The sequence below is a fragment of the Pongo abelii genome, chromosome 5 (assembly GCF_028885655.2).
Source record: "Pongo abelii isolate AG06213 chromosome 5, NHGRI_mPonAbe1-v2.0_pri, whole genome shotgun sequence".
In the NCBI taxonomy this organism is placed as follows: domain Eukaryota; kingdom Metazoa; phylum Chordata; class Mammalia; order Primates; family Hominidae; genus Pongo; species Pongo abelii.
Window position 1 is genome coordinate 7128606 of NC_071990.2, and position 13610 is coordinate 7142215.

The following is a 13610-nucleotide window of genomic DNA, read 5'->3' on the forward strand; positions in this document are numbered from 1 at the left end:
TTTCCTTTCCACCTTCTTTTTCCCTTACGCTTTCTTTCTCCCTCACATGCATCCACACAAACCCAGGACAAGTTGTAGAGGAGCTTCGATTGCATTTTGAAACATGACGTTTACAGCACAAAAGGAATCCAAGTAAAAGGAGAGGGTAGGCAGACCAAAGCAGGAGGGGACTGTGCCTCTCTCAGTGGCTCACCCATCTGTGCGTTTGGGATGGGTCTAGGGGTGAGGGAGGGCTGCCAAAATGTCCTCTTCACGTGCACACCTATTGAGTGGAGCACATGATCAAATGCAGACATAGTTACATATTGGTCCCTCATTTGCAACCAAGCTTGGAGCAGGGGGGAACAAAGAACCTTTAATGTAATGAGAAAATCTCCTGACTCTTGCCACCTAGGACCACAGTGAACTTGAGCAGAGGTCACTGCAGGATGTCTCAGCAAGTCAGACAGGAGTTGTCCTGGGAAGTCAAAACTCACTGCTCCCATTCCCCTGTGGGAGGGACACAGCCACCAAGGCCAGGAAGGGGGACTGGCCACCCTGGCCGGGGGCTGTCCCTGACTTCTTCTCTTCATGGGCCCCCAAAGATACCCAGGGGTTCCCCATTGGATTTCCTAGTGTCCATATTACGGTGTCCTTGCCACACTAGAACTCGTTAGAGGGCGTCTTTCTCTTTGTGATAGAATATAGGTGTTTTCTTGCTGTGCTCTAAAATCTCTTCATTCGCTTTTTTTTTGTTGACGTTAATATTTTAATTGTAATACCATTGTTTTACTTTAAATGTATATTTTTCAGTTTCATTTATTTTAGTATTTTGAAGACAAAAATTCATATTCCATTCAACTTAGGAAAAGGGAGAATGATCATTTTAGTCATTGATGTTCTTTTTTTTTTTTTTTTAAATGTGTTTTGTTAATTTTCTTGAAGGGGTGGAGGAGGGGGGAACAACTGTCAATGATCCCAGGAGAATAAACAAAAGCGACTTTTCTATTTCATTGCAGTAGAAAGCCAGATAAATATATATTTTTTTTCCTGCTTCAGGTCAGAAACCCTTCCCTTGTCAAAAATGCGATGCCTTCTTTTCTACCAAATCTAACTGTGAACGCCACCAGTTGCGCAAACACGGAGTTACCACCTGTTCCCTGAGAAGAAACGGGCTTATCCCCCAGTCAAAAGAGAGTGATGTTGGATCCCATGATAGCACAGGTAGTGCCGCCAGGTGAACAAGAACCCAGGAAGAGGGAGAGAGAGGAGTTCGGTTAAGAGTTGTAGCAAACTCCGGTCCGAGCTGTGGAGGGGCTGCTTGTTCACTTCTCTGTAGGATTCAGAGCCCACAGCCTATTAATAGAAAGGCAGGCCCTGCTGATGATTGGGAGGGAGCATAACTCCTGGGTCAGATCGCCTGGACAGACAGCAGAAAACAGTGACAGTGCCCCTCGGTGACTCGGGGCTGCTAGGGAAGATCTGTCACCCTCTTGGCAGAAGAGGCCTTTGTTCCCGATGTTGGGAGGTGGGATGTATGGGAAGGCCTACAACTTTAGCCCTGGGTATGAACTCATCTAAAGGGGATGTGAAACCCAAAGGTCTGGGGAGCCTTAGCCTCTGCAGCCTCCTCGGGAGCAGGCCTGGGCTCCCTGGGATATCAGGGTATTGCAGGAACGAGGGGTGCGGTGTTCTTCTTTTCAATAACTCTCTTCCCGGTGTAAGACTGTCCTTGTTTGAAAAAGCACTGTGCATGTCCTTTCTTTAATCACGTTTCTGCTTGACCTGAATCCGGGTATTATTCTCCTGTGCTGATGTGTGCTTGCTCCCTCCAGCACCCACAGAGCAATTAACGGCTGCCCGATACGTCTTGTGCCACCTTGTTTCCCTTATAGTTTCTGAATTTACTCATGTCCTCTATCAGTACACTCCATCTGCTCAGACTGCTGGGGTTCTCCATCCTCACCCCCAAGAGCAAACAAAACGAAAGCCAGCCTGCTGCAGGCCACTTAGATATCCCGCCAGTTGGCACTGGTTAGTAACGGGGACAGCATCATGGTGCTGGGTCCAGTTCTGCAAGTCTTGAAAACCTGACACTATCTCATGGCTGTGAGGAAATCCCCCCAGCTATGTTTTTTTAGGGTTGTGTTTGCATCCTGTGGCTTCTGTTCCTCAGACTAGGGTGGAGATGGGGTGCCCTGTAGTTACGAGGCACCCCTGCCTCAGGAGTCAGTGTGGACCGAGGGTTGGGCATTAATCTTAGCCCCCTTGTCCTTACCTTGGTTACAGGGATACAGGGTCTATCTGAAGTGGAGAGGCCACCCTTTGCCCATCTGTACGCCTCCCACTGAGCCCTAGTGAAACCAGCTGTGAGTGCTCTTGACTGCCCAACCGCCAGTCTAGATCAGATCCTCTGAGGGTATGAAAGGGTAAGCTGGTTTGCTCACTGCTTCCCCAGCTTCCACTTCCACATAACTCACCAGTATCTTTCAGTGAAGAAAGATGTGGGTGCCCACGGGATCTTAGCCTAACTTGGACCCCTGTGAGCCAAAGATGACCTGGAGTTCAGCCCACGGGAATCGCACACCAGTGCTGGCAGGCACGCGTTTGCTGCAGACCATCCTGTTAATGTTTAACCATCAGCCACCACATTACCTGTTAGTCTGGAACATTTTCTTTCAGCCTGGTTTATAAAGCTGCCCTGTGATCTTCCCATAGTGGTTCCACAGTAGCGAAAGCAGCCGGTAACTGAGGGAGCTGAGAGGGAGCCCTTGGGTTTCCATGTTTATAAATAAGTCTTAGTAACTCCGTGCTGGATGTGCATTTTGCATTCAGCTTCTTTATCATAAGGGAGGAACAAAGACTGGGGCTCCTGCTGACATCTTCAGACACAAAGCTGAGTCGGAATTTATGGTCTTAGCTTCGGTTCAGCACCAAGTGTATTTATAAGTTTGCAGTCATAAGTTTTGTTTTCCAAATCCCAATAAAGCCCTTTCCCACCTCCACCCCACCCCGGAAGTTGTATAGGTTTCCTTGAAGGGACAAAGCCTCTAGAAAAAGAAAAGTCACTGAAAGTTGTAATGTGAAACCAGCAAAGAGAAAATATATGTTTGGTTTAGTTGTGGTCACAGTCCATGGTGAGAAAAGGGACTGAGATTTAAGTGGGAGAGAAAGGAGGTTAGGGAGGCAGAGTTTAGTGATTTCAAGGAGGATTTTAAAAACCAGATGAGCATGATGGACATAGGGTGAAGCCTTCATTCTGGGTCCCCCCCCGCCCCATGAAGTTTAAAAAGTGAGGCTTTGAAGGAAGACCACTTAAAAAAAGGCAGGGAGAAAAAAAGGAAATGACCAAGGAGGTCCTTGAGGGGTTTTCTAGGCTTATATGCCTAGGTGGCATTTTCTTAAAATTCCTACACATGTTTTATAATGTAGGTCTGACTTTTTTCAGTCTCATAAAGTCCCCCAAAAGAATGCTAAAAATGCGACGTGGGGGCAGTTCTTCCTTAAAGGTCCATTTTGAATATTCACATTTCAACTGAAATTCTTCATTCACTGTCCTGGAGAGAGAGGCACCCTGGCTCCCTCTGCCCTTGAGGGATATGCCCTTGGTCCTTCCTCCGATGATGCCCCATCTTTGTGTTTGTAGGCACCTACATAGGGCTGTTTTTAATTCGTATAAACATGAAAGTGTTTAAACTCTCCCTTAATGGCGGCCACCTTTACCAGCCCAGAAGTCCCAGATGTCAGCATGGACTGCACCTCAGGAAACCCTCTCAATCCTCAGATGCTTTGGGTAGAGTGCAGACACAGCAGCTTCCCCTGCAAAGGCACTCCTGCCAGGTCAGATAATTACTTAGGTTGGTAGTCTGTCACATCGGTTGAGGCACATTTAATTTTTAGGAAGCAATAGATCTTTAATTGTTGAGCTGACTAGGGCCATCTCCACTGTCCCGTAGGAGGAGCTGCAGGTTTATTATCTACCAGGATTCCTTCTGCTTCCTCTAGCAGTTTTCTTAGTTGTTGAACAACACAAACCGAGGGACTGATGGGGAGAGGGAAGAACTGCATATTTTTAAGGTAGCATTGCTTATAAAAAGTCATCAGCTCAGCTACCTGCATTTGGGAGTCTGGGTGTTGAGGGTGGGGATTTATACAGCACCTGGCCTTATAAGTTGACTATTCATGATAGTTGAAGAGGTGAAGTTTTTTGTTCCTGAGAATCACTAATGAAAATCAGTTGTTTAGAATGTGAAGGGCACAGCCTACGCTGCTAAAACACTCCCCCTAGTGGGAGTTTGGTAGAATACAACCAAGCCCCCTGTGTCCAGAGGGAGTTGGCCTTTAATTGTACTCCAGGTGATCTCCATTATCCACGCAAAGGAAGGGCAAGAACAATGTGATCTTATATTTCTTTGGGTTTTGTTTCAAAATTTATTTTACTTTTTCTAAAGGTCTATCATGTTAAATATGTTCTGTGCAGTTAAAATAATGCATGTTCTTTGCTGAAAGAAAATAATAGAAGTGTAGTCTAGGATATACTGGGGACAAAGGGGAAGTAACCAGAGATTAAATCTTCTTTTAAAAATTACCGGTCGGGCGTGGTGGCGCATGCCTGTAATCCTAGCCCTTTTAGAGGCCGAGGAGGGTGGATCACCTGAGGTCAGGAGTTCTGAGACCAGCCTGGCCAACATGGTGAAACCCTGTCTCCACTAAAAATACAAAAATTAGCTGGGCATGGTGGCTCACACTTGTAATCCCAGCTACTTGGGAGGCTGAGGCAGGAGAATCGCCTGAACCCAGGAGGCAGAGGTTACAGTGAGCTGAGACTGCACCACTGCACTCCAGCCCGGGTGACAGAGCAAGACTCCATCTCAAAAAAAAAAAAAAAAAAAAAAAAATTATTTACAAAGGCCAGCCACAGTTGCTTATGCCTATAACCTCAGCACTTTGGGAGGCCAAGGCAGGAGGACCCCTTGAGCCCAGGAGTTCGAGACCAGCCTGGGCAACATAGGGAGACCCTGACTCTAGGGAGGGAAATTACCCACAAAGCCAGCAAACAAATTGAGCACTTTGTATTTTTATTGTAGAGTTTATACCAATATCCATTCTATAGATGCTCTTTGTTGAAATGATTCAAGAAAACGAACATCTGCTTTTTCCTTGGAATGTGGCCCAGACATTGGTGTGCATATCCCATGACTCATATTCTTTAAGCTTTTGGATAATTTTGCAAAATCATTTCTTCTTTAAAATTTTATATTCACGCCATAATATTTCCTTCTGAAACCTCTTGAGATACCCAAACAGTGGCTGCCAAAAAGTGCAGTCAGTGTAAAACTAATGAAGTGAAATGATGTAAGTAGCCGCATTATGCAGATGGCCGTGGGTAAAGCCTAAAGCCCCAAGCAGGTGTGAACAGTAGGTACTGTCTCCTCAGACCTCAGGATGGGGCAGGACCAGCTCCTTAACCCCAGCCCTCCTGACCGCCTTGATGGCAAATAATCAAGCATGTAACATTGAGGAGGAGTGATGGATGCAGGTTGACATTCTAGTTACACCTGATCACGTCAAGTGAGAATCCAGGTTAGGTGCATGAATCTGCTGGCTCAAGGACTGCAATCACATCTGGCCTATTGAAGGAGGGGCATCTTGTACTTGTGCCATAAAACAATGACTTTCATCCACCTAATTATCAGAGGAACTTCTGAATCCCCGCAGTAATAAATCAGACAGTGGCCGGCCACGGTGGCTCACGCCTGTAATCCCAGCACTTTGGGAGGCTGAGGTGGGTAGATCGCCTGAGGTCAGGAGTTCGAGACCAGCCTGGCGAACATGATGAAACCCCGTCTCTACTAAAAATACAAAAATTAGCTGGGCGTGGTGGTGGGCGCCTGTAATCCCAGCTCTCGGGAGGCTGAGGCAGGAGAATTGCTTGAACCCAGGAGGTGGAGGTTGCAGTGAGTGGAGATCACACCATTGCACTCCAGCCTGGGCGATAAAGCGAAACTCCGTCTTGAAAAAATAATAATAAATAAAAAATAAATCAGACATAGGATCTGCAGCTAAATAATAGGTCCCACCAGCTTCCAATGTACTGTCATAGTGCATAGTTTTAAGAAGTTATTAAGTCCTCTTTCAACCTTAGTAAAGAGAAGGCCTTTTGACACTGTTTGATGTGAGTATTGCAACCGTGCCATCCCTTAAAAGGACTGTTGAAAACTGATAGGCTTTCCACATACAGTTTTACTGGGTGGAATGGACAGATAGGAACAAATCAAGAGGCAGGAAGGGTAGGTGAGATGCCTGGAACCCAGAACCCCTTGTCTTCGCAGGCACCCACAGCCCTTCACAGTCCACTCCCCTCACTGTGTGCTGTTGCCAAGCCTGGCATCAAGGGTGTCCTTCCTTTGAAAGATTTCCACCACCCCTGGGAGGCTGACAGCTAGGAAGCCTACAAGCTTGCCTGCGCCCTCTTGGGTCTCTGCGGCCTCCACCTGGAGATGAGCATCAGGCAAGAGTGTGCATACCATACACACAGAATGCAGGCTTGGGGTCGTTTCTTGTGAAACTCATCAAGACCATGCTTTGGAGGATTAGGGGTAGGGGTGGTCCTGTGTATGTTGCATGTTTGTATGATCTCTTTGCACTGGAAAAATAACTTACAACTCAAGCTTCCTCAACCTCCCTAGCGCTGCGAGTCTCTGGAATGCACCCCTCTCCTATCTCGCAGCCCCTGTCTGCCCTGCCTGAGTCACTCACACCTTCCTGGGGGCGGGGGCAGTGGAAGCCAGGGGTTCAGGGGCACAGCCAGCCCTGGGAACACACCTGAGGTGATGTGGAGGCTGCTTTTGCCTTTCTTACGTCCCCAGGGTCATCTTGGTCTTCCTGGGGGATGTAACAGGTGGTGAGGATTTGGGCCGAAAGAAGTCCTCACTGGTTTGGGGTTCAGGCTGCTGGCGTGGGTCTAGCCCATTCCCGGCGACATCTCTGGCATGGGCGTAGCTGGTGGTGCCCCTCTGAGCCCTCCCCGCTGTGCTTGCCCCACAGACAGTCAGTCGGATGCGGAGACTGCAGCCGCCGCGGGCGAAGTGCTAGACCTCACCTCACGGGACAGAGAGCAGCCGTCGGAGGGCGCCACTGAGCTCCGCCAGGTCGCAGGGGATGCCCCTGTGGAGCAGGCCGAGGCGGAAACGGCCTCGCCAGTGCACCGGGAAGAGCACGCGCCTGGGGAGAGCCAGGAGCCGGAGGAGGAGCATGGCACTGAGGAGAGCGCTGGGGACGCCGACTGCGCGGAAGAGGACGCGTCGAGCAACCAGAGCCTGGACCTGGACTTCGCCAGCAAGCTCATGGACTTCAAGCTGGCCGAGGGCGAGGGCGAGGCAGGCGCGGGGGGCGCGGCCTCGCAGGAGCAGAAGCTCGCCTGTGACACCTGTGGGAAGAGCTTCAAGTTCCTGGGCACCCTGAGCCGCCACCGGAAGGCGCACGGCCGCCAGGATCCCAAGGACGAGAAGGGAGATGGTGCCAGCACTGCAGAGGAGGGGCCGCAGCCTGCCCCTGAACAGGAGGAGAACCCCCCCGAGACCCCGGTGGGGGTGGTGGAGTCGGCCCCGGGTGCCGGGGAGGCCTCGGTGGAAAAGCCCGCGGAGGAGACTGAGGGCCCCTCCGACGGGGAGAGCGCGGCCGAGAAAAGGTCCTCGGAGAAGAGCGACGATGACAAGAAACCAAAGACAGACTCCCCCAAAAGCGTGGCCAGCAAGGCAGACAAGAGGAAGAAGGTCTGCAGCGTGTGCAACAAGCGGTTCTGGTCGCTGCAGGACCTCACGCGGCACATGCGCTCCCACACAGGTAACCAGGGCAGGCCAGGTACCCGGCCCAACAAGAGGAGGCGAGTTGGGCACCTCTCCTAGGAGCTCCCCTAAAGCGGCGCTGGAGGCCACCGAGAGAACGTTTGCTTACGTTGCCGGTGTGCCCTTTAAGCCCGTGAACTAGAAGTTTTAAGGAGTTGCACTCTTAGCCCTTGAAGACGGTGCAGGCCTCCTGCAGCCAGGCAGGAGAGGGTCCTTGGCCGTTGTGTTTTTGAGAACGCTGTGATCCGCCTCTTAGCTCTGCTGCCTCCGTCTCCCCATCTGTAGAGTGGGGGTGACAGCTGCCCTGTTTCATAGAGGTATCTAGGAGAGGGTGCTTGTGCTGGGCATTTGGGCCACTTAGTCCTGTCTAGTCCTGTGGCCCGGACGACAGGTGCTGCCCCAGGCCGCTGTGGGGCAGACACCCTGGGTGATCCATTAGGGTCAGGAGGGCCTTTTCCTTTCTTAGCCATGCAGCCCGGCTGAGGTGACTGGGACAGGACCCTTAGCCACTGCCCTTCACACTGTTCCTAGAGTTCACCCACCACCTACAGCGTGGAGGCTGCAGACCCCAGAGCAGGGGCGCTTACTTTGACACAAAGACCTGAATATGCTCATGGAGTCCAGAGATACATCCTTCTTCCTTCCAAAATAACCTGTCCCTCCTCTCAGCCGCGGCTTCCCTCCCTGTCACAGCTGCAGCCCGCAGTGAACCCATGTGCGCCGACCCAGCGCAGTCGGCTCTGCCCTGCGCTTGCCGGCGTGAAGGGCCAGGGTCCGTGGCTCTCAGAAGAGGGATATTCTTGGGCTCTCAACAAGCGTGCCCCGGGCCTGGCGTGTGAGCCATCAGGAAAGCCCCCGCTGCACCACATCGCAATGCAGAGGGTACCTGGTGCGTCTGACCTAGGTGCTGCTGTCCATGCAGATCCCTGAGAGGGTCCGCTCCTGTCCCCCTCTAGATTCCTTCCCAAGCTCTGGTCGAGGCCAGTCTGCACATCTCCTGAGGCTTCTGCTTCTGGGACCTGGGTTTTCTGGATCAGTATGTAGGGTGCCTGGGCTGAGAGAGGAAGGAGAGGAAAGGTCTCAAACTGACAGCTTGAACCAGCAAACAGAGCTTGTCCGTCCTCAGTTTGCTGGTTCAAGGAAGAGGCCTCTGGCTGAGTAGGAAGGAGTCCTGGCCCCCCACACATAGCCTGGGAGCCTCATTCTTCCTGTGCAGATCAGGGTGCGGTGGGTACTGGTGCCTTTTGGTTAATGGAAATTCTTTCTTCCATTGTTCCAGGGGAAAGGCCATACAAATGTCAGACCTGTGAGCGAACCTTCACCTTGAAGCACAGCCTGGTTCGCCACCAGCGGATCCACCAGAAAGCCAGGCATGCCAAACACCACGGGAGGGACAGCGACAAGGAAGAGCGGGGTGAGGAGGACAGCGAGAACGAGTCCACCCACAGCGGCAACAACCCAGTCTCAGAGAACGAGGCTGAGCTGGCTCCCAACGCCAACAACCACATGGCCGTCACCCGGAGCCGGAAAGAGGGCTTGGCCAGTGCCACCAAGGACTGCAGCCACAGGGAGGAGAAGGTCATGGCAGGGCGGCCGTCTGAGCCTGGCCAGGGTGACCTTAACCCAGAGAGCCCAGCGGCCCTGGGGCAGGACCTGCTGGAGCCGCGCAGCAAGAGGCCTGCCCACCCAACCCTGGCCACAGCTGATGGCGCCTCCCAGCTCCTGGGGATGGAGTGACAGCCTCAGTCCCCCTCAGCACAGACAAAAGCTAGCAGAGCAAAGCGTCTATACTTCATGGGGTTTCCTCAGTGCCCTTTGACTGTTGGGGAGTAAGAGAGAGAGAGAGTGCGAGAGACAAGCAGGAGCGTGGCTGCTCGCTCAGTGCCATAGCCTTACCGCAGCCTGCGCGGGAGGCCACAGCCCATGCCGATTCCAGTGCCTTAACTACTTACCGGATCCCTCCATATTATCGTGGGTGTTGTATTTTTCCAAAATGACTTCTTAAACGAAACAAATATTATAATGAATTGTCTGGAGAGGACCTCTTCATTTGAGCATTAGCGTTATTTTGTATTGGTGTGTGTGAGCTTGTTCTTGTGAATCTGTGATAGCACCGTTTGTTCTGTGAGCTGGAAACAGAAGGAAAAAACATACCCTTGGGTACCCATAGCCAATAACTGGAAGAAAATGATGTGAATGTCATGTAAATGACCAGAGGAAAGATGGATAAGATGATAATTTCTTAAACAGACATTTTCCTTTTTTCTGTGTGCTTCATGGTGGAGCTGTCATCTGGTCCTTGGTATTACAGGATGTGGTTGATGAAGGTTTCCAATATGGTTTCAAGCCAAAACCAGGAAAGATTTTAGCTTCAGCCTCATGTCCGTTTCCAGTCTGTCAGCATTAGACATGGTCACTGTTCAAGTTTCAAGACATCCATTCTTAACTATAGAGAAGAGTTACTCCCCTGGCATCTTAACCTATGGAAAACATGCACGGATAGCATATATTTGATTGCCTCCTCTTCCCTTTCAGTATATGTATTATTAATATTATTATTATTATTATTAGTTCATCAGTTTGCTGTTCTCTGCAGTGAGCAGAATCAAATGGGCAATATTTGTCCTGGGAGACCTGTGCCACACCCAGGTCCCCGTGTTAACGTGTGCCTGCGGCTGTGGTTGGCACCCTCGGGTGGTAGCTCTTCTACTGTAATGAGACAAGCCTTTCTTCTGTCACTGCAGAATTTAGCAGGGGCCGTGAGCAGTCTTCCCAAGCACGGCCCAGGAGCAGCTCAGAGAGGGTGGAGTGAGGATGCGTGCATCCAGGGAACAGGCATCAAGAAGCCAGGGCTGTACCTGGAGCACTGCAGAGATGACTTTGGAGAAAGCAAAGCAGTGACCCAGTGACCAGGCACGTTACTCATGAGCGAGGTATTCCCAGTCTTCCTGCTAAGCCTAATCCAAGCCTTACCCAGCTGTGCTACTGTCATTTGCAAAGCAAGGAAATACTACTACTGGTAATAAAACTACACATGCAAGATGTCAGATGAGAAATAGGTTTATATTTACCTTCCTGCGATGTGGGGTTGGTGCTTGAAGATAAATGTGCTGTTTCTAGTTTCCTAAATAGCCCAAACCCCTGGGTGCAAAAAGGCAGGATTATTTTTACCCATGAGCATCCTATGCAGGCAATAGACTTCCCTCACTGTCCCCGCCTGCAGGGAGGAGAATGTACCCCACTGTACCTGAGCTCCTGGTCCCTCAGCCAAGACCCCAGGGTCCCCCAGCCAGCCTGCTGCTGGGGACCCCTGTGCTTGCTGCAGTGTGTGGAGCCTCTTGCCTTCCCCTGGGGAGGCACCCCTGTACCCCACCTTCCTTCCCCTGGCCTTTTCTGGCCCCAATGCTCCTCCTCTACGTAGACTTGTTCGCACAGAAACATGCACACCCCCTTTTCTCCGCCACTTCACCAGTTTCTGAAATCCAACCTCCCAGCCTTCAAAGGAAGATAGATATTCTTGAGATAATGAAAAGTGATATCTTCGCATACGAAAGGAAAAAAGGTTGAGGTATATATGATTTTTAACTGTATTAGGGATGTATGAACCAGTTTAAAAACGAGGTTTTATTTACTGTAGAGATGGATGCAAATCAGAACCAATGATCCCTTGGTCTACTTAGTTAAAACCAGTTCATACATCCCTTAGGTTTTTTTTTATTATTATTATTACAGTTGTTATTGTTATTTTTGTTGTTATTATTATTTGGGGTTTCTTGTGTTTTTTCTTTGCGACTCTCCACACTAAACTTGCAATATTGTGGGGAGAAGCTGTGACTAAACTCTACGCTGCGGTGAGATGTAGCAGTAATCAGCTCCCAGCGACGTGTGTAGCCGGGGCTGCCGCTCGCAATAATCACTATTGATTTAAAGCTTTACTTAGCCTTGATCTGTACCCTTGTAGTCAATAAGGTCTTGCCACATTTTATTAGTGAGGTGGAGAAACGTATTATTTGTTTGTTGTTTTTGCCCTTCCCCCACCCCCCAATATTAAACTGTGAAATTTGTGATTTGTTTAAACTCTGGGTGAATCATAGCTTAGTTTGCATGTCCAGCTAATTTGTTTCTATACATTTTGTTTGATTCTCTTTCTCCTTCTCTCAGGGCTTTTACAAAAAAATATATATATATGGATCTTCTGAAAAGTTTTTTGAGGTGCAAGTTTTTTCTCTTGTTTTTTGTTTTTCTCATTGATTAATGGACATGATGCTGAGATTCAATCACTACATGAAACACCTGGCTGTGAAAACAAAACAACCCAGAGGGCTGTTTTCCAGGCAGCTCTGGGGAAGCTACGTAACAGTCGGATGCCAGTTTCGGGAAGATTCACCATACGTTCTGACCCTCTGTTCGTCTCTTTCCTCTCCTCTTTCTTCAAGAAGGAAATTGATCCTAGTGATTTCAGCCCATGCATTAAACAGGAAACAATAATAAATTTGTAGAATTCATATTTTTCTAAAGGGAACTTAAAAACTGCTGCTACATGTTATGTACAAAACTGGTTTATGCCACATGAACAGAGAATCACAAGTTTGGTTTTGGTACTTTTTGTTCCTCTTTGTATTCAGTTGTATAGAACTTCCAAATTCAGAATGAGAAGAAAGCTGTTCTGTATCAAACCATCTAAGCAATAAATGTTATATTTTAAAAGCGGCAGATTGCCGGTCACGTGGTCGTCCTGTTATTTGTCGTGATCCCATCCCCAAACCCACAGCCCACTTGGGGCAGGTCCCAGGTGTGCAGTACCACTGGGGGGAGTCGCATGTGCCCAGGAAAGCTCTTGTCACCCAGGCAGCATTTTTATTTGCGCTGGAGGCTGGGGCAGTGACTCTTGCCTATACTCCCAGCACTTTGGGAAGCCAAGGCAGGAGATTCACTTGAAACCAGAAGTTCAAGACCAGCCTGGGCAAAATAATGAGACCCCTATCTCTACAAAAAAATGTTTAAGAATTAGCTGGGCATGGTGGTACATGCCTGTTGTCCCAGCTATTTGGGAGGTTGAGGCAGTGGGATCGCTTGAGCCCAGGAGTTTGAGGTTGCAATGAGCTATGATCCTTCCTCTGCCCTCCAGCCTGGGGTACACAGCAAGACCCTGCTGTATATAAAAGCACTCGGCTGCAGTTGTGAGAGCTGCTTTGAGAGCATGTGGAAAGTTAAGTGCATGGCCACAGTCAGAGCTTCAGAGTGGAGACCTTGGTGTTGGGTGCACAGGGCCAGGAGGCTGGACCTAATGAGGCACCACAGTGCAGGCCACTCTGTCATTGGCTAAAGCCAGCATTTTTGTTTCCTGTGCACTAATGCCTAAGAAGTCCGCCTTGCCTCTTCTTCCCCCAACCCAGTTGTAAGTGATTGAGTCAGCACCTAGCGGAGGGAGAACAAAGTCTGTTAGTGTGACCAGATTTTGGTGAGATGGGAGGGGACAGCAACCCTAGGGCTGGGGATGATGCACGTTAAAACACATTTGGGTAAAATAGCAATCAGCAGAGCCCCAACTCCTAGCAGAGCCTCAACTCCTATAACTAGGGAGTGGCTCTCAAAAAGCAACACTGGGGGCCGGGCGTGGTGGCTCACGCTTATAATCCCAGCACTTTGGGAGGCCGAGGCGGGCAGATCACAAGGTCAGGAGATTGAGACCATCCTTGCTAACACGGTGAAACCCCGTCTCTACTAAAAATACAAAAATTAGCTAGGCATGGTGGCGGGCGCCTGTAGTCCCAGCTACTCGGG

The 13610-nt window shown here is 49.8% G+C and overlaps 1 protein-coding gene across 10 annotated transcripts in view; it reads left to right on the top strand.

Annotated features, from left to right (window-relative positions):
• RREB1 (ras responsive element binding protein 1) overlaps window positions 1–12551 on the top strand; it is a 144056-nt gene extending 131505 nt beyond the window's left edge. For 7 of the 10 annotated variants that reach the window (XM_024248423.3, XM_054557168.2, XM_002816391.6 and 4 more), the window contains 3 exons: window positions 1039–1203; window positions 7027–7824; window positions 9106–12551. In XM_024248423.3, coding sequence (XP_024104191.3) covers window positions 1039–1203; window positions 7027–7824; window positions 9106–9563 — 1421 coding nt within the window. In that variant the 3' untranslated portion in view covers window positions 9564–12551. The remainder of the gene's footprint in view (window positions 1–1038; window positions 1204–7026; window positions 7825–9105) is intronic. The other 3 variants (XM_063725326.1, XM_009241410.4, XM_054557169.2) reach the window with 1 other exon arrangement.
• Window positions 12552–13610: the final 1059 nt, after the last annotated feature.